The following is a 27,311-nucleotide window of genomic DNA, read 5'->3' as shown; positions in this document are numbered from 1 at the left end:
TTTAACAGCGCGATTTATCGCAATGATTTGTGATTTAATTTTTTTAATTGCTTGACAGCCCTAGACTAAAGTTAAGTACATGTATAAGGATTTTTAGGATCAGATACTTGATTTCTTAATTTCCACAATCCTCTTTTCTTAACTCAAATAAACTTACATGCCTGCATCTATGAACCAATTTCTTATTGTACTGTTTCCATATAGCTTTTGGTCACTTCTCTTGTTCTTGCCTATAGAGTTCCAAAAAAGACACCTCACAAGATAAAAATAATTTGTTACAATGGCTGCAACTTTAATAAATAAACAAGAATGTGCATGAAGGGGAATAGTCTTTGTGGAATGGGTAACTGTATCCACTCTGCTTAGTCTTGAGCCACATTTGGCAAACCCCAAGGTCAAAATGGCTACCAGGCCAGAGATACTATCTAGCCCAGTGGTCCCCAACCTTTTTTGTCTGGGTGCCAGATGACGAGCCACAGAGGACTGTGGCAGTGGACAAGCATCCGCCGAAATGCTGCTGACAAGCGGCGTCATCCAGAGGTGTCGCCGACAAAATGCCGCTGAAATTGGCGGCATTTTGGCAGATGCTCATCTGCCAGCCAGTACGTGGGCGCACTTAGATGCCCTGGTGGGCACCATGGCGCCCATGGGCACTGCATTGGGGACCCCTGGTATAGCCCATCCAGGCCTAGATACCTAGCTTGGACTGCAAGTCACACTTCACCCCTGTAGAGAGAGTTAGATCTACCTCTGAGACACAGTCCAGGTGGTCTCTGCTGGAGAGTTTCTCTGTCCCAACCACACACTGAATCAAACAGTTCTGTGGAATATATATCCCTCCCTCCCTGACCCAAACAAACGTATCCCCTACAAAGACTGACTGCCCCAAAGTTGTGGCATAACACTCAGGGACATTTGGAAACCTGAACGCAAATCTGGCTTGACCCAAAGAGGGAGAGTGCAATGGTAAATCATACATTCAGTAATTAAATGCCAACACCAAGGTTACAGACTGATTGCTTTCCCTAAGTCCTGTCCCCCTCCAGTGCATGGGTAGGATGAAAGGAAAATTTTGCTGCCGTAGCAAGAGAGGCTGTATGGCCCCTTTGCTCTTCCCTCAGCTCAATCCAAGGGGATGCACCGTTCCCTCCCTCCTGGCCAGTACAGGGGAGTCGCATTTTACGCGCGGGGGTTAGGTTCTGAAGTCAGCGCGTAAGGCGAAAATCGCGTATAGTCAAACTCTTATTGAGTGGAATGGTGGGTGGAATCGCCCACACTACAGGTACAGTATTTAAATTATTTTTCTTTTTTTGTTTTGTTTTGCCGAGCGCATATAGTTAAAATCGCGTAAGTTAAATGCGCCTATGATGCGACTCCACTGTAAGAGGATTCCTTGAGCTGGAGGCTATGGTTGGTTGAAAGGGGGAAAGGAGCCACGGCATCCATCCAGGGAAATCCCCAGCAAACTGCAACCCAGCTAGCCAGACACTGCTATGCTGCCTTGGGAGTGTGTCTGTCTCTCTGTGTCTGTCTCTGTGGTGAGAAGGGGTGTGGTGGGAGATGGTAAAAAGGGAGGCTGAGCTGAATTTTCAAACATTTCTCACCTCTCAGTAGATCCAGGATAGTTTCTCCTCTGGCTTGTCCACTCAACTTGTATGTTGTTTGGGAACATTCTGATGCGTGTTTGGCTGTCTTGTTACCCAATGCATGTCTGCATGGTTAGATTCTCTAGGAGATGACAGGCTGTGGTTTTGAGTAACACGAGTTGATCTGGGTTTTTTGGTCTTGTTTTCTTCTAGTCTTCGTGTTATGTAGCAGATACCCATTATCATTTCCTCTACTACTTATTCCTTGTATTTTTAGACAAAGAATCACTACCAGATTCCTCATTGTCAAATTATACCTTGCTGGGACTGTAAATAGTTCTGGCATATAGATTACACCCATCTGAGTTGACATTTCAGTTATGAGAAGCACCCTGCCAAGTTTGTTATGCCCTCTAGGTCATAATCACTATAATTTTGTTTCAGTTTGAGTTCTCTCTTTTTTTGGTAAGCCACCATTTATATACTGATTCTTTGATAGATGAGTAGTATCTTCATCTTTTGTTTAATAAAATTTCCACTTTCTGCCTTGGTTAGTATTCTACAAATGCATGCCAAATCATTTGCATTAGGCAAAAATTCTCATTTCGCCTCTTTCCTACCATAGCTTAAAGCCTGTCTATGCCTTCACTTCTGTAGCACTCCCCCAAAAGAACTGTGAGCTCGTACACAAGGTATGCTGGCTATGACCCACCTTCAGTGTGTCATTCTCTGATCATTTAATTCCAGTCTCTTACCAGTTCACATTCTAGAATATAGAGGTAACTCAGAAGATGATAAACATTCTCAAGGTTTAACCACAGCACTTCTTTAGAGGACATCATTAGAATAGTCTATGACTTTAGCCTCTAGTTCAATCAGTCTCAATAGCTGAAACAGCTATAGGGCAGCTTTGTGTTGCTGGGTGAAGAGCAAACGGAGAATATTTGCTCAGCAGGTGGGATATTCTCCATGTACATACTCTGCAACTTCTGTTCCTGTTGTTGGGAGAGGACACAGAGGATTTTGTGAAATCTGGGATTGTACATTCCTGGGCACAGTTTCTGCCATTCAGAAATTAAATGATTTGCTGTTAAGCAGCTTGCTTCATTTAAATTAATGTTGCACTTCTCCACAGCTGCATAGAAGTTCTAGGTTGCTAATTAGTTCTGTAGCATCAAGGGAGAAGTTGTTGCTTGAATTGTTTTTTGTTTGCTTACATGTTTAGACTTTAAAATCATCTGATGGATGCAAACTCATTATGTAAAACTATGACCTTGTATTTTGTTTTATTTTCAAATGTTGAGTATTTATACACAGTAGCTGGGACCTTGCTTTTTTTGTTCTGGGAAGCACACTGCAGCTCCGGTGTAGACACAGTTACCTAGATTAGAGGTCCCTGCATGTAGTTACAGAATTTATTTATTTGGAAAGAAACTGAATCTTGTTATTGAATAAAATTCCTACCAGAAGATATTGATGCTCTTTGATTAACACAGATTAATCAGACAGGCATCAGGAATTCTAATCTTCTGCTACTCCTTTGGACATGACAAATCTGCATGTTAAAAGAAGGCATGTAGCCAGCTAGGTAAATTCATTGCCCAACAGCTCAGGACAACCTGAAAACTTAATACAGACAAAACATAAAGGGCCACAGTCAACTTGAAATGAATGTAGTCTGTTTCAGAAAATGAATTCAAAGTAGTCCAATAGTGCACCTTTCCAAGAGTGCCACTGCTAATTTATTTGGTTTTACAGTCGCATGCTTTTTAAAATATGGTGTTCTTTCCTCTGTAACAACTGGGTGGAAGACTCGTACAAATAGTGTATAAAACTATATGGGAGAAACAATGAAAACCATTAAACACAAAGAACAAATTGGAGGGAAAAGAAGGGTTTTATTTTTTCTCTAATTGTTCGGTTATAGTAATATTAGGTGCTAATTGGAACAATAGATAAAATATTTTCATAGAGAGGGGTGTGATTTTTTCAAGTTGGTGCTGTCCCTTTAATTATTCCAGTAAGCTGGACAAACTGCTGAGGTGCACATACAAATCTTGGCTGCAGTGAATGGCCGGTGTATCTGACCTGATGCTGAAAATAAGAGTCCTCCTGCCTCAGGTTTTTTATAACTACCACTGATTAGCAGAAGAAAGCAGACCTGTCAGGCACCTTGTGGTATTCTGCTAAGTTTCTTTGCTGGCTCTATTCAGCCTGTCACTTCACATACTGTATTTTGGAGCACATGCACATAGCTGATTCTCAGTGTACACCCTGCCCAAATTGGAGTGTGGAATACAATTGCCATTCACTGATACTTTCTTAGGATCTGAGGCACAATTTCAGATTGTGCGCATTGGTCAGTTGAAGCATCCAGGATTGTAAAATGAAGTTCAGATCAGCAGGCTTGGGGACATACGATATAGCGCAATGTTTAATTTATAGAATCTTGCTTTAAAAAGAAAATTTGAGTCCTATTTTATTGTTTGACAGCCAAATTTGGGATCCAGGCTATGTTTGGACAAGTGACCTTAATTATTTTTTTCCTATCCTATCATAAAGTATTATTTACTTTGATAGATATTAGGGCTGTCAAGTAATTAAAAAAATTAATTGTGCAATTAATTATGCTGTTATTTATATAAATAGTGTTCTATTATTATTTTTGGATGTTTTCCACATTTTCAAATATATTGATTTCAATTACAACACAGAATACAAAGTGTACAGTGCTCACTTTTTTATTATAAATATTTACACTGTAAAAATAAAAGAAATAGTACTGTACAGTAATACAAGTACTGTAGTGCAATCTCTATCATGAAAGTTGAACTTACAAATGTAGAATTATGCGCAAAAAATAACAATGTAAAATTTTAGAGCCTGCAAGTCCATTTAGTCCTACCCTGAAGTCTTTAAACCATGATTTGAGGACTTCAGTAGCTCAGACATAGGTTGGGGGTTTGATACAGGAGTGGGTGGGTGAGATTCTATGGCCTGCATTGTGCAGGAGGTCAGACTAGATAATCATAATGGTTCCTTCTGACCTTAAAGTCTATGTTTCTATGATTCTTGTTCAGCCAATTGCTCAGACAAACAAGTTTGTTTACATTTGAAGGTGATAATTGTGCCCGCTTCTTGTTTACAGTGTCACCTGAAAGTGTGAACAGTTGCTCGCATGGCACTGTTATAGCCAGCGTTGCAAGATATTTACGTGCCAGATGCACTAAAGGTTCACATGTCCCTTCGTGCTTTATCCACCATTTCAGAGGACGTGTCCATGTTATGCTCAATAATGATCCAAGCAGTGCAGAGCAAAGCATGTTCATTTTCATCATCTGAGTCAAAGGCCACCAGCAGAAGCCTGATTTTCTTTTTTGGTGGTTCAGGTTCTATAGTTTCCGCATCGGAGTGTTGCTGTTTTAAGACTTCTGAAAGTATGCTCCACGCCCTGTCCCTCTCAGATTTTGGAAGGCACTTCAGATCCTTAAATCTTGGGTTGAGTGCTGTAGCTATCTTTAGAAATCTCACATTGGTACCTTCTTTGCATTTTGTCAAATCTGCAGTGAAAGTGTTCTTAAAATGAACAACATGCTGGGTCATCATTTGAGACTGCTATAACATGAAATATAGGGCAGAATGCAGCTAAAACAGAGCGGGAGACATACAATTCTTCCCCAAGGAGTTCAGCCACAAATTTAATTAACACATTTTTTTAACGAGTGTCATCAGCATGGAAGCATGTCCTCTGGAATGTTGGCCAAAGCATGAAGGGGCATACGAATGGTTAGAATATCTGGCATGTAAATACCTTACAATGCCGGCTACAAAAGTGCCATGAGAACTCCTGTTCTCGCTTTCAGGTGACATTGTATATAAAAAGTGGGCAGCATTATTGTTTACATCATCTAATGTAAACAAACTTGTTTGTCTTAGCAATTGGCTGAAGAAGAAGTAGGACTTAGTGGATTTATAGGCTCTGAAGTTTTACAGTGTTTTGTTTGAGTGCAGTTATGTAAAAAAATTTCTACATTTGTAAGTTGTGTTTTCACAATAAAGAGATTGCACTACAGTACTTGTATGAGGTGAATTGAAAAATACTATTTCTTTTCTTTATCATTTTTACAGTGCAAATATTTGTAATAAAAATAATATAAAGTAACGTACACTTTGTATTCTGTGTTGTAATTTAAATAAATATATTTGAAAATGTAGAAAAACATCCAAAATATTTAATAAATTGCAGTTGGTATTCTATTGTTTAATAGTGCGATTAATTGCAATTCATTTTTTTAGTTGTGATTAATTTTTTTGAATTAATTGCATGAGTTAACTGCAATTAATCGACAGCCCTAATAGATATTTAAGTATTTTTCATGTTGCACTAGCTGGTGACTTTTTTTAGGTTTACCTAATGACTTTGCTTTCCTAGAGCAACCTGTAATGTCTGTGTCATTGATCTGTTAATTACAATGCATTTCCAAAATGTAGGCGCATCTATTTGTGTGCAGTGGTGTAGTAGCCATGTTAATCCCAAGATATTAGAGAGACAAGGTGGTTGAGGTAATGTGTATGAGCTTTATCTCAGAATAAGTTTGAAAGCTTGTCTCTCTCACCAGCAGAAGTTGGTCCAGTAAAAGATATTACTTCATCCGCCTTGTCTCTGCATATCTAATTAACCGATTATATAACACTTTTTTTATAACTAAATATCAAAATACTAATTTTCTGTCACCTCGTTAATGGAAAATATTTTAATTGTAGTAGTTTATTCATATCAAATTATGGTGCATAAACAATGTGTTATGACCCCTGGGAGTGGTAACATGCAGCTCCATTGGCCCCCAGCAACCTCGCTCTCCCTGGCATCCGAGCTGCAGTCCCCTTACTGCTTCTGCCCTGCCCGCAGGCAGGCTTGTGGGGCTGCAGTCAGGGAAGGCACATCCCAGCACTTCTTTCCCTGACTCCTGCCTTGCAAACCTGCCTTCCGCTTGCTAGCAATTGCTGGATAATAGCAACTTTTTGCTGGCAACCGAGGGGTTGCTAATAAGCAGAATGTACTGTATTGAAAATGTTTCAGACTTTTTCTGAATGTGGAAATCTCTTCCACGTGGGCAGTTTTGCATTTCATATTTCAGTCTGATTGTGTGATTTTTGTTATGAGTTTTACATGCAGTTCTTTTTATGAATGTAGAGCTGTGGTTAGTAAGGGCCAAAGGCTTGGCTCAAGCTGTTTGAGGTAAGGAACCCTCAGCTGTTCCTTGGCTGCTGATGCCAAATGCAACTTGAACCCTTTCCTACTTCTCCCATTCAGGTGGGTGTGGAGCACCTTTGTGGTCTTTCCATCGCATCAGTCCATCCTTCCTGGTATCCAACTTTGATGGCTGGGGAGCTTCAGAGTTTTGTGTGGGAGATGTCCCTTCCTGGCTGAGTGTGAGACTTGGCCTGGATGGTAGTTCTGAAACGAGACATGGTGAGATGGTATGGTTTTTGATCCAAAGATCTTCCTACATACCTTTCAGTACTTGGGAAAGGAGAGGAAAAGAAACCCCTGCAAAGACTGCCCGACTCCCTTGCAGGAGCTGAGTAGCGAGTATTCCTTGAATTTAACAGCCGTGAATTTGTGCACCTGTATTGGAACATGGATGGGGATGTGCCTAGGAGAACTTGGGGGTGAGGTGGGGGTTTGGAGAGCTCATCGGCAACTGCAGTTTAGGCATGGGATTCTCTTTGTACACCTCGTGCACTGAGCCCAACTGTCCTCAAGACTGGTCGGCTCAGAGCACAGGAGGTTTATAGGTTTGGCCAGCTTTATGTGTCACTTATTGCCTCATAGCCAGCTGTGCTTCAGGTTTGATCCTAAGCTATTTAACTCTAGCATGTAATAGGATCTGTTCTCTCCACGAATGAGTAACTCCCGAGAGTCTGTGTGTGGTTTGGTAATGAAAGCTTTACCAGCATCTCATTGGAAGATATTCTCTCCTACGATAGAGAATAGACCTCGAGTTGTTGTAAAGGATTGCCTCTTGATTTGTCCTTTACGTTCAGATTTTCCTTATAATGGATTTAGTATCTAGCAAAACAGATGGATCTTCATTTTGGATTTTAAATAATTTACAATGGAACTGTGAACATAATATTTTTCCCTTGAGGATAATTTCACATTGAAGTTTAATATTCTGTTGAAAAAAATCTATTTAAAACTTAGGCTCAGGAGTGTGATGGTAAAGTGTGACATTCACAAGCTGTTTTGCAGTTATGAAAAATGCATGAGACCGTAACCCACACAGCTTGTATAAGAATAGTCAGGTGGCTGTGGATGTAGTTTTCCATTAAAGCTGTCTTTGCCAAATAATACACTGATTCTTGAGAATTTCTAAAAGCTGGTGTTCACAATTGAGTATAATGCTAAGATACACACTAGGACCCCAGTTTAAATCTGTTAAATACCCTACAGTGTATGTAAATGAAGTGGTCATTTGAAATTAGTTACAATGACCCTGCCAACACTCTTTTAAAACAGATTCTCCCGCCTCTCACAAGAGGGTGTTTTTGCATTTCTGTTTTTTATAATTCCATCTCAAGAGCCTGAAATGCCAATTTCTTCCACTGTCATTTCTCCCCATTTGGCATACTCTTTCCTCTCCCCTTGTTAATAGGATTCCTGTGCTCCATTGATGTGAAGGAGACTTACCTCATGTTTTCATAAATTCATCTAATCAAACTATTTTTTTTATATTAAGGGCCATTGTTATTGAGTGGCTTTACCCTTTGGCCTCACATTTGTACCTTCTGCAGTCTCCAACATAAGAACATAAGAATGGCCATACTGGGTCAGACCAAAGGTCCATCCAGCCCAGTATCCTGTCTACCGACAGTGGCCAATGCCAGGTGACTCAGAGGGAGTGAACCTAACAGATAATGATTAAGTAATCTTTCTCCTGCCATCCGTCTCCTCCCTCTGACAAACAGAGGCTAAGGACACCATTCCTTACCCATCCTGGCTAATAGCCATTAATGGACTTTAACCTCCAAGAATTTATCCATTCTCTTTTAAACCCTGTTCTAGTCCTAGCCTTCACAACCTCCTCAGGCAAGGAGTTACACAGGTTGACTGTGCGCGGTGTGAAGAAGAACTTCCTTTTATTTGTTTGAAACCTGCTGCCCATTAATTTCATTTGGTGGCCCCTAGTTCTTGTATTATGGGAACAAGTAAATAACTTTTCCTTATTTACTTTCTCCACTCCACTCATGATTTTATATACCTTGATCATATCCCCCCCCTTAGTCTCCTCTTTTCCAAGCTGAAAAGTCCTAGCCTCTTTAGTCTCTCCTCATATGGGACCCTCTCCAAACCCCTAATCATTGTAGTTGCCCTTCTCTGAACCTTTTCTAATGCCAGTATATCTTTTTTGAGATGAGGAGACCACATCTGTACACAGTATTCAAGATGTGGGCGTACCATGGATTTATATAAGGGCAATAAGATATTCTCCATCTTATTCTCTATCCCTTTTTTAATGATTCCTAACATCCTGTTTTCTTTTTTGACTGCTGCTGCACACTGCATGGACGTCTTCAGAGACCTATTCACGATGACTCCAAGATCTCTTTCCTGATTAGTTGTAGCTAAATTAGCCCCCATCATATTGTATGTATAGTTGGGGTTATTTTTTCCATTTTACATTTGTGCACATTAAATTTCATTTGCCGTTTTGTAGCCCAATCACTTAGTTTTGTGAGATCTTTTTGAAGTTCTTCACAGTCTGCTTTGGTCTTAACTATCTTGAGCAGTTTAGTATCATCTGCAAACTTTGCCACCTCACTGTTTACTCCTTTCTCCAGATCATTTATGAATAAATTGAATAGGATTGGTCCTAGGACTGACCCTTGGGGAACACCACTAGTTTACCCCTCTCCATTCTGAAAATTTACTATTAATTCCTACCCTTTGTTCCCTGTCTTTTAATCAGTTCTCAATCCATGAAAGGATCTTCCCTCTTATCCCATGACAACTTAATTTACATAAGAGCCTTTGGTGAGGGACCTTGTCAAAGACTTTCTGGAAATCTAAGTACACTATGTCCACTGGATCCCCTGTCCAAATGTTTGCTGACCCCTTCAAGGAACTCTAATAGATTAGTAAAACATGATTTCCCTTTACAGAAACCATGTTGACTTTTGCCCAACAATTTATGTTCTTCTATGAGTCTGACAATTTTATTCTTTACTATTGTTTCAACTAATTTGCCCGGTACTGACATTAGACTTACCGGTCTGTAATTGCCGGGATTACCGCTAGAATCCTTTTTAAATATTGGCGTTATATTAGCTATCTTCCAGTCATTGGGTACTTGAAGCTGATTTAAAGGACAGGTTACAAACCATACTTACTAGTTCCAGAATTTCACATTTGAGTTCTTTCAGAACTCTTGGGTGAATGCCATCTCGTCCCGGTGACTTGTTACTGTTAAGTTTATCAATTAATTCCAAAACCTCCTCTAGTGACACTTCAATCTGTGACAATTCCTCAGATTTGTCACCTACAAAGGACGGCTCAGATTTGGAAATCTCCCTAGCATCCTCAGCTGTGAAGACTGAAGCAAAGAATTCATTTAGTTTCTCTGCAATAACCTTATCGTCTTTAAGCGCTCCTTTTGTATCTCGATCATCAAGGGGCCCCACTGGTTGTTTACCAGGCTTCCTGCTTCTGATGTACTTAGAAAACATTTTGTTATTACCTTTGGAGTTTTTGGCTAGCTGTTCTTCAAACTCCTTTCTGGCTTTTCTTATTACATTTTTACACTTAATTTGGCAGTGTTTATGTTCCTTTCTATTTATCTCACTAGGATTTCACTTCCACTTTTTAAAAGATGCCTTTTTATCTCTCACTGCTTCTTTTACATGGTTGTTAAGCCACGGTGGCTCTTTTTGAGTTCTTTTACTGTGTTTTTTTAAATTTGGGGTATACATTTATGTTGGGCCTCTATTATGGTGTCTTTGAAAAGTGTCCATGCAGCTTGCAGGGATTTCACTCTAGTCACTGTACCTTTTAATTTCTGTTTAACTAACCTCCTAATTTTTGCATCGTTTCCCTTTCTGAAATTAAAGCCACAGTGTTGGGCTGTTGAGGTGTTCTTCCCACCACAGGGATGTTAAATGTTACATTATGGTCACTATTTCCAAGCGGTCCTGTTACAGTTACCTCTTGGACCAGATCTTGCGCTCCACTCAGGACTAAATTGAGAATTGCCTCTCCTCTTACGGGTTCCTGTACCAGCTGCTCCAAGAAGCAGTCATTTAAAGTATCAAGAAAGCATAGGGTGAGTGTACTAGTATGCTTGAACAGGAAGAAGACCCATGTTTTTCACTATTTGGGTTATTTAAAGATCACTTTTCAGATTAATTAGTTTCTCCAAGTAATGGGAGAACACCTGGGGCTGGGCAGCCCGTACAAGTCAATTTTTTGTCAAGCCATATAGCTCAAGGAGGAATCCCTGTTGTCCCTTGTTCCCTGAATTAAAAGTCATTGCTTTTGCACCCAAACTCTAATTCTTCTCTTAGAATACAAGAAGACTGAAGTCACATCATTTGCCGGTGGAGGGGGGGAGAGAGATCCCAACTCAGGTTTGAGATGGTGAGGATTCTTTTGTCTCTAGAGCAACATAATCTAGCTATATTGGCAAACTACACCCAAGGAAGTATAAACATTCAAGCAGACTAGTTAAACCACCAGGCTCCACTTACTGAAGAAAGGGAAATAAATCTTGATGTGCTGTGATCAGCCCATTTACTATCCCAGGCAACATGATCCAGCACGGTCCACGGTGAAGGCTTCATCAATACTTGGGAAAGATAATGGATGTATGCCTTCATCCTATCTCTCTTCACCCACAATAGCTAAGAAGATGAGAGAGAATCATGCAGGATCATTCCATCTGCTCCATATTAGTCTCAGAGATCTTGGTCCTCTCACCTGTTTTTGAAACAATGATCAGTCCTCCTTGAATGAGAATTCATTTTCCAGTGGCCAGTTCTTCATCTCAACAGGGCCAAGAGCTTTCTGACCACTTGGTACCTGAAAGATTGAATCTGCAAACATAGGGACATGCTGACTCACTGCACTAGATGCTTGTTAAATATAGGAATGATTCCATAGCTAGAAACAACAGAAAAATATGGAAAATATTTTTTTAGCTAGTGTAATACTTTGAACATTGATCCTGACACTTGAAAGAAAGCTGTCTGAATTCCTGTTTGATGGCTTCAATTCATTTCTCAAATTAAGCGATCCCAAAATTTAGGTGGCTGCTCTGTGAGCCCTCAACTTCATTGGGAAACAACGCATCTTGTCATCTCTTCCTTGCATCTCCTGTTCCCGTCTAGCTGCCTCAAAAGTCAGAATTCCTTAGTTTAGAGCACCCAGCCCTGTGTAGAATCTGTGTTTTGCTTTTGAACCTTTTCAGTACATATCTTTGAACTTTTTGGAGGGTCAAATTTGCCTGTTCCATTACTATTAGTGGCTGTATAGTAACTGATTTGGAGCCCTTTCAATATGAGAAACTTGCTCTCCAATTTTATCTTTATAAGTGTTTCATTTTCCTTTTTGTCTTCAACACGTCTCTCAGTTCCTCTCCTTATTCTTCTTTTGTCCAAAAACCTATTCTTAGCAAGGAGATCCTCCTCCACAACTATGACTTGAAAGAACCAAAAATGACTTTTTACACAGAACAGTCTCTTCTTGGAAGTTGGGTGCTCTTTTCAATTGTCTGAATGCTTTATTTCTCTTCTTAGCCTCCTTAAAGTTAATACTACTTTGCTGAGTGCTTGCTCATGTCCATTCCATGTGAGGTGTGTGCGTGCTGTGTGTACAGTTGCTGGAGATTTTTCCCTCAGTGGTATCCGTAGGACTGGTTCTAGGCCTTCTGGAGCCCCATGCATGTGCGCCGCCAGCTCTGCACCCTTTCAGTTCCTTCTTATCACTCTTGACGGATGCCTGGAATGATCCTGTTTGCCTTTTACAAGGCTTCTTTCCCAGTAGTTTGGACTCTTTTGTCTTGCATTGAATAGTTATTGTAGTTAGTGTATATAGTTAGTGTATATAATAGTATGAATAGTTGTCCCTGTCATCAAGGGACTTTCGCCCCAGTGGCTGGGTTCCCCAGGCTTTAAGCCGTGGCAAGCTGATGCTAATGAGTGACCCATACTGTGGCTGTCTAAAGTGCCTTGGGGAAACTCAGTTATAGAGAAGTGCCAGATCTGTAGGCGCTTCAGACCACACACTCAAAAAGATAGAGACATTTGTCTGAAGGCCTTACTCATGAAGGCAGCCCTCAGACCAGTCTCGCAGTTGAGCCACTCCAAATCAGCGACGAGCATTTAGGTTTTTCCATGAAGTGCTCCACAGGCATCATGCTCTTCCTGGTACCATTCAAAAAGCGTAGGAAACAGTGCACCAAGAGAAGGCACTCTCCGGTGCTGAAGGAGGACAAGCAGGGAGTGGCATTGAGACCAAGGCTGGGCCTCTCGTCCTCCCCAGAGCCACTGTTGGCTCTGGTGACTCTGCCTAGAACGCCAAGTTCAGTCTGGGACCCACTTCCAACTTCTGGGAGCAGTTGTGAGATCTCATGCCTGTGGGCCCCTTAAACTCCAGCTGCAAAGGACCTGATGTCCCTCCTGATCCCACCAACTCTTCAAGGCCCCCTGCTAACGAAAGCGATGCGATAGAAGAGATCAAGGGGTGGTGAGCTCCACTGCAGCGCTGACCACTGTGGCATTGTTCAGGGGAAAACCCTCCATGGTCCTGATGCAGTGATCTCCGGCCCGTCAGTGGTTACCGTTTCCCTGGCTCTGCCTGGAGATGGAAGCGGGTACTGTGCTGCCATAGTCTTGAAGAGAAGAATCCTATTTGGAGTCTGAAGGGGGGAATCTTTCTTTCCACCGAAGTCATATTGCTGCCCAGCTTATGCACTAGACTTTGGTACTTGCCCCTTGGCTGGCACATGGCCACCGGGCCACTGGCCAATGCAGTGGCAGTGTTGGAACCCGTGGGGGTTTTGCCCAGTACAGGGTGCCCCTTCCCACCGCTCATATTTGGTGGTGTCTGAGAGGCGAGCCACTGTTTCTTCCCATCCAGCGCTGGACCCTGACTCTGGTACCGATGTCTGAGAAAGGACCCCAATGGATGTGGTGCAGGTTGAGGAAGAGGAGGCAGCATCTCCTCCAAGTGCAGGCTTCTTCCTCATCATCCCCGGATGAGGCAGTCGCAGGCCTAGTAACTTGCTCTGCCAGATGACTTCAGGGCCCATCAAGAGCTCCTGAAAAGGGTCACCACAAACTTGGGTCTGGAAGTCGAGGAGCTAAAGGAGTCTGCACACAGCCTAGTTGACATCCTGGTTGTAGTGGCTCCCTCCAGAAGTGAGGTTTGTAGTGGGTCAACACCACTACCAATGCACAGCACTTCCCTTTGGCCTGTCGGCAGCCCATGGCTCTTCATTAAGTATATGGCGTGGTCTGAGCCTTCCTCAGACGTCGAGGTGTCCATATCTACCTGTAGTTTGCCATCTGGCTGATCAAAGGCCACTGGCAGGCTTAGGTCCAGCACAGCATCAGTACAGCACAGGTCACCTTTCAGGTGCTGGAACTGTTGATAAACGAGTATAAGTCAACTTTGGTCCTGGTTCAGAGAATAGAGTTCTTTGGGGCAGTGCTTGACTTGACCCATGCCAAGGCCTACTTGCCAGAGGCCAGATTCTGAGCTATGTCAGATCTGATCTCCAAGGTCACGACCCACTTGGGTTTGCCTCAAACTGTTGGGTCAGATGGCAGCATGCAACTATGTGGTGCTGTATGCAAGGCTATGCCTCAGACCCCTACAAATGTGACTAGGGTCAGTCTATTCCCCGAGCAGACACGACTTAGACTCAATACTCACGATTCTGCTGCCGGTCCTCGTTTTGCTGACTTGGTGGAGAGACCCAGGTACCTTAATGAAAAGAGTACCCTTTGCTGCCCTGCATCCGTTGGTAACCTTAGTTCTGGATGCATCAGACCTGGATTAGGGAGCCCTCCTCAGCAATCTTAGGGCCTCTGGTCCCATGAAGAACGTTCCCTGCATATAAACGTTAGGGAACTCAGAGCAGTATGTTTGGCTTGCTAGGTCACATTTCCCCAGAGCCTGAAAAACACACTGGTGGATTGCCTCAGCAGGTCCTTTTCCTCTCGCTCTGAGCGGTCTCTTCATCTGGAGGTCATCAGTGTCATCTTCCAGAAGTGGGGGCTCCCCAGGTGGACCTGCTCGCCACCGGACAGAACAGGAAATGCCATAAGTTCCATTTGCACAGCAGGAGCTCCCTCTTCAATGCCTTCCTCCTCTCATGGGCAGACTGCCTACTATATGTCTTCCCACTGATCCTCTTGGTTCACAAGGTCCTCCTAAAAATCAAGTGGCACACGGTGAAGGTTATCCTGATAACTCCACATGGTCTCGTCAGCATTGGTTTGGTATGCTTCTGGACCTTACAGTGGCAGCTCCACTCATGCTCCCATCCTACCCAGACTTGATTTCACAAGACCATAGCTGGTTGCTTCATTTGAACCTTACATCCCTGCACCTGATGGCATGATTGTTGCATGGCTGAACCCTGAAAAGCAGCCCTACTCGGAACAGGTCTGGCAAGTCTTGCTAGGTAGTATCTGTTCCACCTAAAGCATCAAGATATGTCTCTCTCCTCTATTAAGGTCCACTTGGCAGCCATCTCAACCTTCTACCCTCCAGTGCAGGGCAGATCAGTGTTCTCCCACAAGATGATCAGGTTTTTCAAGGGCCTGGAAAGACTCTACCCTCAGGTTTCTGATCTGATTCCACCATGGACTTAAGCCTGGTGCTGTAGAGGCTCATGGGTCCATCTTTTGAGCTGTTAGCATCTTGCCTCATACTGCTTCTCTCTTGGAAGGTCGCCTTCCTGATGGTGGTCACCTCAGCCAGAAGAGTCTCTGAGATCAAAGCCCAGACATCAGCGGGGAGGGATAGCTCAGTGATTTGAGCATTGGCCTGCTAAACCCAGGGTTGTGAGTTCAATCCTTGAGGGGGCCACTTAGGGATCTGGGGCAAAAATCAGTACTTGGTCCTGCTAGTGAAGGCAGGGGGCTGGACTCAATGACCTTTCGAAGTCCCTTCCAGTTCTAGGAGATATCTCCAATTATTAAATATTAAAACTCCCTTATACAGTGTTCTTCAAGGACAAAATCCAGCTGCATTCCCCTCCAGCCTTCCTACCAAAAGTCGTGTCACAATTCCACAACAACCAGCACATTTTTTCTTCCTGTCTTCTTTCAGAAACCTCACAAGACCACTGAGGAATGTCGGTTCCATACATTGGATGTTAGGCAGGCCCTTGCCTTCTATATTGAGAATACTAAGCCCTTCCACAAGTCTCTGTAGCAGAAAGGATGAGAGGGCTGCCTCTGTCATCCCAAAGAATCCCATCCTGGATAACTGCATGTATCTGGGCTTCCTATGAGCAGGTGAAGATTCCACTTCCAGCCATCTTGACCACTTATTCCATGAGAGCCCAGGCTTCGTCAGAAGCGTTCCTCACACAAATACCAATCTAGGACATCTGCAGAGCTGCAACATGGTCATTGATTCATACTTTCACATCACACTATGCCCAGCAGGCCCATGATGATGCCAATTTTGGGAGAGCGGTGTTGCAGTCAGCACATCCATGAACTCTGAGCCCACCTCCTGGAGTACTGGTTTTGAGTCACCTAGCATGGAATGGACATGAGCAAGCACTCGAAGAAGAAAAAATCGTTACCTACCTTTTGTAACTTGTCTTTTGAGATGTTTTGCTCATGTCCATTCCATGACCCACCCACCCTTACCCGTCTGTTGGAGTTGCCGGCAAGAAGGGACATATGTGTGGCTCTCAAGAGGGAACTAGAGCCAGTCCTAGGTATACCACTGAGGGAAAAATCTCCAGCAACTGTGCATGTGGCACGCACACACCTACCATGGAATGGACCTGAGCAACCTATCTTGAAGAACAGCAGCAAGGTTAATAACTGTTTTTTCCCCTATGGGTCAAGCTTATATTTAAAGGAAGCTTTTCTCTTAAAAATCTATATCCACAAGGCATCTGCACATCATTGACCGAAGAGAAATCAAGTGTCATATTCAGGTGCTTGAGTGGCTGCCACCTAGATAAACTTATCTTCTGGATAATGAAAGATCTCTTTTAAAACCTCTGCTTTTATTATCACATACCTAAGTCATAGGTCCTGTTAATAATTTTTTAAATTAGTTTTAAATGTGAACAGGAAAATGACTTCAGGCTAAATTCAACCCTCATATTAACATCATGAGTTTTTGTAGTACTATAATTTATGCTTGTGAGGGATTGAAATCAGCCTCCACACACATGTTCAAAATCACATGTATTTTGGATGACGACAGAATATTTTCAGTTTATCTGCATGTTCTCTGTTTCGTGGCAGCTAATTTATCAAAAGAAACATGGTTTTGAACAAAAAAGAAAAATCATTTCTAAACATTTGAAAGCTGTGGATTGAAAAAACTGTTTTAAGGTCTTTAGATTTTTTACATACAGTACTATTAACTTTAAAATGGCGGTGGTTGCTGTAACAATCAAAGGTTAATTTTAAATAGATGGGAATGAGTGGCCCTTCCTGTATTATAGAAAGATCTATAGGTATGGATTTTTCTCTTTAAAGTATTGCTGAAATAGACATATGAAACTGGATGTACTGAAAGGAAGGGGAAAAACTCCCAATTTTGTGTATGCAGTAAAGAATTTAAATATAAACATTTGGGATTTCAGAGTTTGCATGGCATTTCAGATGATTTAGACTCCAAATTTATAATTTATAACAAAATTTTACAAAATTTAATATTAATAGAGGTTGTTTTGATTCTTTAGAAGATCAACCTCTGCAGCCTTTTCAACACAAGGCTATTGAATAAGAACCAGAAAACTAAACTGACTGGTATACTGTATTTTCCAAGATGAGTGAAAGGTACCATGTGAAATTGTGAAATGTAAATTAGTGTCCATTTTATTTTCATGTTTAATAATCAAAATTATTGTTAACTGCTAGCATCAGCAATTGGTGATTTTTTCCAAAGTTTAATTGTGCTTGTGGTGTGCATTCTCAATATCACTTTTCAAATTTTTTTGTGGTCTCTGAAATGTCTTGCAGATTAGCTTGCAAGTTTCATGCTAAAGTATCATAGCAGCAGTCTCTGGCAATTTGTGCTTGTGAAAGGTAATACAGGGAGTAATAGAACAACTTAAAGGGCCAGTTTTTAAAGATATATAGGTATCTAAAGATGCAGATAGCAGCTTTTGAAAATACCACTAAGCACCAATATGCATCTTTAGGTGCCTGAACACCTGGCCTACATCATCCTACACTGTATTGCGGACCCTAGAAGGGTACGACACTGCCAGGACTGTGTACACTTTGGTTCCACCTTTGGAAGTGGCAAGGATCGCATTGGGTTCTGGATCAGCAAGTTATCCCACCAGTGGTCCAGCTAGATCAGAGGGCCAAGATCCGATGCAGAGCCTTGTGCCACTTCAGGGGGACTAAAAGGACACCCCTTTGGCCAGATCAGAGGGCCAACCTGGGGTACTGAGGCATCACGGTCTGCAAAGGAGAGAAGAGCTGCCAGGTCTTTCTGCTGGGTCTGGACAGTTGGTGACTGAGTAGTTTTCTTGTTGCTTTGGGGTTGTTCTCTCTCAGCATGGCCAGGCACTGGACCAACTGGGAGTTGACTGCACAATAAGGGAGACGAGGCCCATCCTGCTTCTGTGAAGCTGGAGTCGGTAGCATAACAGCTGCTGATGCATGTGGCAGAGGTGCCCATCATGCAGAGGCAGTCAACACAGGCACCTCACCTGCATAGTCAGTAGTGAGCTCTTCCTCTGGCCATCTTACTGGTCCTGCCCAATGCAAGCTCTTCTCATCCTCCGCCTACTCTCAGTGGGGATGCAGCAGGCTTCCAAGGGGGGAGTGAATCAAATAGATAGGATTTTATACCAATATTGTTGACAGCTGGAATAGGGGAAAGTGAGTCTGTGGCTGAGGGAATAATTGTTGTTTGATTTTTATGGTAATGGATTACCTATCTGAGTCCTAAAGCAATAGTGATTCTTAAGACCTCTACGTTATGGCAACTGGCGGTGTTATAAAACAAACCAAAAACAAAAAATCCCAAAACACACCAAGTAAATCTCAACATGAAAATAGGCAAACTGCATATAAGAAAAGTATAACACAGTAAACCAGCTTCATCATATCTGAACAACATGGAAATCTAGTGACTTAACAAACAAATACACACCCATGCCTGTTGGTAATGGCTCACTGGGAAGCAAGCCGATAGCAGACAAACCTTGTCTGATGGATCCTTCTCCTTCCAGTAATTACATTTTCATTTCAGTTAGGTTTTTGGTCCTTAAATTTAGTGTTTTTTAGTTTTCCTCCCTCCCTATTCTCCTCTTCCCGCAGTGGAAAAGGGGGTGGGGGAATAGTTTAAACACAATCTCACTTTCTCTCTCAATGTTTTTTCTCCTTTTGCATTGATAAAATATAAGAGGAAGGGGGAGGGAGGAACCCAGAATGAATTTGGGACTGAAAATCAAAAACAGAAATTGAAAATTTCTGCAAAAAGAAAAAGTGGTTTCTTTGACCAGAAATATTTATATCACATTACACCTTCATGTATGCCATAACTATGTATATTATACATATATACATACATACTTTGACATATGTATCAGAGATGCATTTCTACAAAGAGACACAAAGGATATATATGTAATTGTTTTCATAGACTATTGTACTGAAATAATGAAGATTGCAATAAACATTGTTTGGTATTCTCCTGCTGCGTAGGCTCTGTTTAACAAAATGAAGATAAATGGTGCAATTTTACAAGACAGAGCCCTCTGCATAATTTTCCTTATTTTCAGCACTTTCAAATTAATCATTTTCGAGTGTATTTTTAAAGGTGCAATATGAACCTCTACTCTTCACAGCTCTAGTTATTGTCAGTTTTGTTAGGTTTGTGTAAAAGCTTGGGTTAGATTCCCAGCTGTTGCTAAAGCCAGTGGGGGCGGGGGCTATGTTTGTTTGCACTAGCTGAAAATCTGACCCTTTGCTTTTTCACTGAACAAAGTACTGTAACTTGATTCAGTTATAGAAACCCAGGCAGCAGTCATTAAGAATAAAGATTATAAAAAGCCATACTGCATACACACACCATTAAAAGGCATGCTTTGACTGTGTATGCAAACCAAAGAATTTTAGGATCAATTCAGAAGTGAAATTCTCTCTTGGAGGGCCCATTCCATAAGATATTTATTTCTTCTGGGAGGTGCTCAATGCCCTAAGTGCCATTTTCATCTAAGCAGGCCTATGTGATTACCTTGCCTATTTTATAGAGCAGATTAGAATCTTGAATTACATTTATTAAAACAGATTGGTTGGATTAGCTGGAAGTGATCCACCTCTGCATTTAAAGTTTTGTATGCCAAAAGTGAAACACAAACCTCTTGTGACTAAGAACAAAATCCTTTTGATGGCTCCACTGATACAAGAATATGGTTGAAATAGGTAACCACAATCTGGAGTGTTGAATGATGTTTATTTGATCAGCCTATCAAACATTCTACATTAGCTCTGCCAGATTCTTGCAGCCAATATTAAAAAAATTCAGACATAATCCCATCCGTTTCAGTAATGTCATTTTGTCTTTCATGGTTGAATCAAAGCAGTTAATTTTGGTGTTAATGCTGAAAGTTCCATCCTTTATTTTTATTTAGCCTACAAGCCCCAAGTTTGGAAAAGCAGACTCTTACGAAAAACTGGAAAAACTAGGAGAAGGATCATATGCCACAGTGTACAAAGGGAAAAGCAAGTAAGTGGGTTTATTATTATTAAATATGGGGAAAGGGTTGGCAAATATTTTATATACATGGGTCATGATCCTGCAATTGGATGCAGAATCAATGCATTCATGTGCAATGCCATTGACTTCAGTGCTAGTGTACAGGTCCTCTTGCACTGATCTGAGTAAAGGATTGTAACATAAGATATTATAGTACCTCTGTGCCAGGACATTTTAATATAGCTCCGCATTGTTACTTTCTTAAATAGGATCTCAGAATCTTGTACACTTTATCAGTCAATGGGTTACTCCTTCAGTATTTTCTCAATATACACATGAAAAATCAATCTTTCCAAGTATTTCAGCTTGTTAGTTAGGAACATTTAGAAAACCTTCCATCTAATTTGATGTCTTCTCAGTTGCTTACAACACTGGTAAACAAATATTGTAGTTTTATTTTTTCTTGTTCTTCTATAGTTTTTTTGGGCTGAGATAGCATAAGGTGACCTAACATAATTTTGCACTGCTGTCAGTTCATTCACAAAAGCAGATATAGAAACCCACCCTCAAAAATCGAAGTAATATTTACCCATTTATTTAAATATAAACTAGTGCATGGTATTTAAAGCAATAGCTGAGGAAAAGAATCCTTTTGGGACAGTAAATTTGCTTTGATTGTGAATGATGCTAAAAGCCTTTGAATTCAACCACTATAACCACATTCATTGTTGTTTATTCCAGTTCATGTTTTGTCAGGGATCGTATCTTACCCTGAAGTAGTGCATTAATTTACTGTAGTATGTATAAATGAATTTTAATACTACTACTAATAAAGAAGCTCCTTGTGCATCTCTGAAAAGAACCTTATTCCAATGTATCATAGAGAAAGGACACTTTGGGCTTGTCTATATAGAGCAGCAATGCGCACTGAAGGTGTGATTTCTAAAATGTACCAATTAAAACAGCTAAATTAATGCATGCTAGGTAACTTTTAGATCACTTCAACGGGGTCTACATGGATCCGGTGTAGCATGCAACAGGCTGGTGTGCTTCAGAAATCCACCTTGCCAGTGAGCATTGCTACTCCATGCAGCCAAGCCCCAGTGTTTCCTATCAGAGAGGAGCCTCAGTTTCATTTAATTCAGATGACAGAATGACTACTGAAAGGAAGAAGATAGCAGATATGTTAACATTGTATGCCTAATTTAATGGAATATATAGTACTGCAAATAGTGCAAAATTAATCTTGCAGTGAATAGATCAATTTTTGTAGAGAATCAAAATGAGGCTGATGTCATCTCTCGATAGCTTTTAGACTAACAGGAACAAAAACTTTTGACTGGCTTGAGTAGCAAAGTCCATAGAATTATTTCTAAACATAAAATAAGTATGCATTTACCAAGTATATTCCTTGTGACATAATCGTGAAGAGGAGACCCAGCTTTTTCTTCCCTATCAGGCAGTAGAAATTGTGCTGTATCCATTAAGTATTAGAAAGTGCATTAAGTATTCGGAAGTCCAGTTACTCTATATTACTAACTCTTTGTTTACACACCTTAATAAATACCAGACATATTTTCAGTAAATAGAATAAGTTTCAGCCTCGTGGCTTATCACTCAAAATACCCAGTAAAATCATAGCTTTAAAATGAGTGTCTAGCTATAATTATACCATACAAATTGATTTCTAATTATTATGAACTAAAAAAACATTTGCTGGACATGTTCCCTTAAATCTGTATAGCTGACCTAAAATTAATTTACAAAAATCTGATTCATTCAGTGATGAGCTGTGAATGTGTTTATAAACTCAGATTGGTTAGAAATATTCTATTTGTTTTAATGGAGTGGACCTGCAGATTTGTTATAAATATTTCATTGATTTTAATGGAGGCTGTATTAAACTTTTAACAAATCTTCATGGCTTCTCCATTGTAATCAACAGCAAATTAGTAATATATTTGAATTCCAGAATCCGTATCATGAATTTTAAACTGAACTTGTTAATAATAGGGCTCTCAATTAATTGCAGTTAACTCACGTGATTGATTAAAAAAAATCATTGCAATTAAAAAAATTAATTGCAGTTTAATCACACTGTTAAACAATAGAATACCAATTGAAATTGAATATTTTGGATTTTTTTCTACATTTTCAAATATATTTATTTCAATTACAACACAATACAAAGTGTACAGTACTCACTTTATATTCTTTTTGCTACAAATATTTGCACTTTAACAATGATAAAAGAAATAGTATTTTTCAGTTCACCTTATACAAGTACTGTAGTGCAATCTCTTTATCATGAAAACACAATTTAAAAATGTAGATTTTTTGTTACGTAACTGTACTCAAAAACAAAATAATGTAAAACTTTAGATCCTACAAGTCCACTCAGTCCTACTTCTTGTTCAGCCAATTGCTAAGACAAACAAGTTTGTTTATATTTATGGGAGATAATGCTGACTGCTTGTTTACAATGTCACCAGAAAGTGAGAACAGGCATTCACATGGCACTTTTGTTGCCCGTACTTCAAGATATTTATGTGCCAGATATGCTAAACATTTTGTGTACCCCTTCGTGCTTCGGCCATCATTCCAGAGGACATGCTTCCATGCTGATGACGCTTGTTAAAAAAATGTGTTAATTACATTTTTGACTGAACTCCTTGGGGAGAATTGTATGTCTCTTGCTCTGTTTTACCTGCATTCTGCATATATTTCATGTTATAGCAATCTTGGATGATGATCCAGCACATTTTGTTTTAAGAACACTTTCACTGCAGATTTGACAAAATGCAAAGAAGGTACAAGGTATTTAACCCAAGATTAAAGAATGATTTAAGTATGTTCCAAAATCTGAGAGGGACGAGGTGTGGAGTGTGCTTTCAGAAGTCTGATGTGGAAACCACCAGAAAAAAAGAAAAGAAAAGCAACCTTCTGCTGGTGGCATCTGACTCAGATGATGAAAGTGAACATGCGTCAGTCTGCACTGCTTTGGATTTTTATCGAGCAGAACCCGTCACCAGCATGGACACATATCCCCTGGAATGGTGGTTGAAGCATGAAGGGACATATGAATCTTTAGTGCATCTGGCATGTAAATATCTTGCGACGCTGGCTACAATAGTGTCATGCGAACGCCTATTCTCACTTTCAGGAGACATTGTAAACAAGAAGCAGGCAGCATTATCTCCTGCAAATGTAAACAAACTTGTTTGTGCTTTTCTTTGTTCCAGTTCTAGTCTCTTGCTAGAGGACAATCCATACTGATTCCTGCTTCAGTAACTTGGTGCTTTATGGGTTGAACAACAAATTGACTTTGTGATGTATGAACATCCCACTTACACACCCCTAATTCAAGTTTGTTCCATTCCATGGTTTAAAAAAAGCAGCGCTGTAGCTCATAGACCTTTTAAAATCTGTGAAGAATCAGCTTCCCATCTGTTGTTTCATTTCAAAATCCAGTGTTTTTCCATTAGAACAGAAGCCTGCTTGCTCTTTCATCTGTGTATCACGTTGTGAATGTTTCACACATTCACATAAAAGGTGTTGGGGATCCTGTCCCAGTGCCAATTTAAATTTACTGTATGGGGTGTAAAGTGAATCTGTTCATGCCTATTTGAGAGATGAACTTTTTAAAGCTCCAGTTCAAGAAAAAGGGCTAGATAAGTTCATGGAGGATAGGTCCATCAATGGCTATCAGTAGGGCCCTACCAATTTCACGGCCATGAAAAACATGTCACGGACCATGAAATAAGACCTGCCCTGTGAAATCTGCTCTCCCCCATATCAGCCGGGCTAGGATGGGACAGGACTTCTCTCCTCATAACAGCTGTGCAGGGAAAAGATAAGACCCTCCCCCACAGACAGCACAGAAGTGAGGGTATACCACCTCTGTGCTGCAGCAGTCCCAGAGCTGGGCTCTGCACTGCTTCCCCTGGGGCTCTTGCCGGAGCTTGGGGCTCGCTAGTTCTGAGGCTTCCGCCTGTGCCCACACACGACTCCTGCCGGGGCTCGGGGCACCCGAGCTCTGGGGCTACAGCTCCCTCGCCCACATGGCTTCTGCCTGGGCTGCTGCTTGCCCCCCCACCCCACGGGTCCTGCCAGGGCTGGGGGTTGCCCAGGCTCCTGCCGGGGCTCGGGTCTTCCACCTCCTACAGCTCCTGCCCGGACTCTGGGCATTCGAACTTGGGGCTGCTGCCTCCTTCCTTTCCCCTCCCACCCCCCTTGTGGCTCCTGCTGGGGTTGGGGCGCCTGGACTCCAGCCGGGACTAGGGGCTTCCACCCCCTGCGGCTCCTGCCTGAGCTCAGGGACCTGGGCTGGGGATGCCACCCCCTGCAGCTCCAGCCCCTGGAGCTCCTGCCCAGTCTCACGACTCGGGGCTTCCACCTTGTGGTTCCTGCCATGGCTGGGGCACCGTTTATCAAACTGGCCGAGGCCCCTGGCCATGGGCCCCATGGGCCCACGTGTTAATCCACCACTGGCCCTGACTAGCAGCTAGGAGCCCCCAGCTGTGGCACTCCAAGCAGCACTGGGGAGATTGCACCTACCTCCACCTCTGGGAGTCTGCTCCAGCACAGAAGTGAGTATGGCAATTCTGCAACTCCCCCATAAGAGCTTTAGGACCCCCTCCCCACAATCCCCTTTTGGATCAGGGCCTCCACAGTTACTACACCATGAAATTTCAGATATAAACATCTGAAATCATGAAACTGACTAATTTTAAGACCCCCTGGCTGTGAAATTGACCAAGGAGAGCTGTGAATTTGGCAGGGTCCTAGCAGTTAGCTAAGATGGTCAAGGATACAACCCCAAGCTTGTGGCAACCCTATACCTCTGACTGCCAGAAATCTGGAGGGGAAGATGGGAGGATCGTTCTGTACACTCTGCCTGAAGCTCTGATACTGGTCACTATTTGACACAGGATACTGGGCTAGATGGGCCATTGCTCTGACCCAGTTTGTCAGTTTTTTGGTTACCCAAAGTTTTTTGGTTACTAATGGCGCACATCTGGTTCAAGAGACTGAAACTTGAATGGCTGGTGTTAAAGGAGGATATTAATTTAATAGGCATCACAGAAACATGGTTGAAAGATGATGATCAATGGGACACAGTAATACCGGGGTACAAAATCTATAGGAATGACAGAGTATATCGTGCTGTAGAGGGAGTGCCACTATATGTGAAAGAAAGCATACAGTCAAATATAGTAAAAGCCTCAAATGAATCAAACTGTACAATAGAATCTCTGTGCTTGAATCATAACAGTATAATAGGAATATACTATCGACTACCTGATCAGGATGGTGACCGTCACTGTGAAATGCTCAGGGAGATCAGAGAGAGTACAAAACCAGAAAACCCAACAATAATGGGGATTTCAGTTGTACCCAGATTGCCTGAGAACATGTCACCTCAGGCTGAGATGCAGAGATAAAATTTCTAGACACATTAATGACTGCTTCTTGAAAAAGCTAGTTGTAAAATCCACGAGGGGAGAAGAAATTCTTGATTTAGTCATAAGTGGAGCACAAGGTCAAGTCCCAGAGGTGAATATAGCTGAACCACTCAGTAATAGTGACCATAGTGTAATTCAGGGGTAGGCAACCTATGGCACGGGTGCCGAAGTCGGCACACGAGCTGATTTTCAGTGGCACTCACACGCCCGGGTCCTGGCCACCAGTCCGGGGGGCTCTGCATTTTAATTTAATTTTAAATGAAGCTTCTTAAACATTTTAAAAGCCTTATTTACTTTACATACAACAATAGTTTCATTATATATTATAGACTTATAGAAAGAGACCTTTTAAAAACATTAAAATGTATTACTAGCACTTGAAACCTTAAATTAGAATGAATAAATGAAGACTTGGCACACCACTTCTGAAAGGTTGCCAACCCCTGTGTAATTTAAATATAACATCATTGGAAAATGATGGGTATTCCAAATTGTGCCTTCTGGGAAGTCATGGGATAAGAGGGAAGGTCCTCTCATGGATTAATAACATCATTGGAAAATGGGAGGAAAATGCCAAAGAAACCCACCACACTAGCATTTAACTTCAACAAGGGGAAGTACACAAAAAATGAAGAGGCTAGTTAAACAGAAATTAAAATTAATTGTCAAAAGTGAAATATCTGCAAGCTGCATGGCAACTTTTTAAAAACACCACAATAGAGGCTCACACTATATGTATACCCTAAATTAAAAAAACATAAGAGGATAAAAAAAAAAGCCAAAAAACCACCACAGCTAAACTGAGTGAAAGAGGCAATTAGGGGCAAAAAGACATCCTTTAAAAATTGGAAGTCAATTTCTAATGAGGAAAATGGAAAGGAGCATAAACTCTGGCAAGTCAAGTGTAAAAGTATAATGAGGAAGGCCAAAAAAAAAGTCAAGAGCAACTAGCAAGAGACTTACAAAATATATATATTTTTGCTATTAATTTTTAAGTCCATCAGAAGTGGGAAGACTGCTAAACAATCAGTGGGGCCACTTTATGATCAAGGTGCTAAAGGAGCATCCAAGGGAGACAAGATCATTGTGGAGAAGCTAAACGAATTCTGTGCATTGGTCTTCACTGCAAAGGATGTGAAGGCATTTCCCACATCTAAGCCATTCTTTTCAGGGGACATATCCGAGGAGCTGTCCCAGATTGAGGCGTCAATAGCGGAGGTTTTGGAACAAATTGATAAATTAAGTAGTAATCGATCATGAGGACAAGATGGTATTCACAAAGGAATTCTGAAGGAACTCAGATATGAAATTTCAGAACACTAATTGTAGTATGTAACCTTC

The 27,311-nt window shown here is 41.4% G+C and overlaps 1 protein-coding gene across 3 annotated transcripts in view; it reads left to right on the top strand.

The window, feature by feature from the left end:
* Positions 1–27,311, top strand: part of CDK14 (cyclin dependent kinase 14) — a 543,410-nt gene that overhangs the window by 167,580 nt on the left and 348,519 nt on the right. For all 3 annotated transcript variants that reach the window (XM_045003530.1, XM_045003531.1, XM_045003532.1), the window contains one exon: positions 20,441–20,535. In XM_045003530.1, coding sequence (XP_044859465.1) covers positions 20,441–20,535 — 95 coding nt within the window. The remainder of the gene's footprint in view (positions 1–20,440; positions 20,536–27,311) is intronic.

The sequence above is a fragment of the Mauremys mutica genome, chromosome 2, assembly GCF_020497125.1.
Source record: "Mauremys mutica isolate MM-2020 ecotype Southern chromosome 2, ASM2049712v1, whole genome shotgun sequence".
Lineage (NCBI taxonomy): Eukaryota > Metazoa > Chordata > Testudines > Geoemydidae > Mauremys > Mauremys mutica.
The sequence above is the reverse complement of the archived record's forward strand: the minus strand, read 5'-3'. Positions and strand labels throughout refer to the sequence as shown.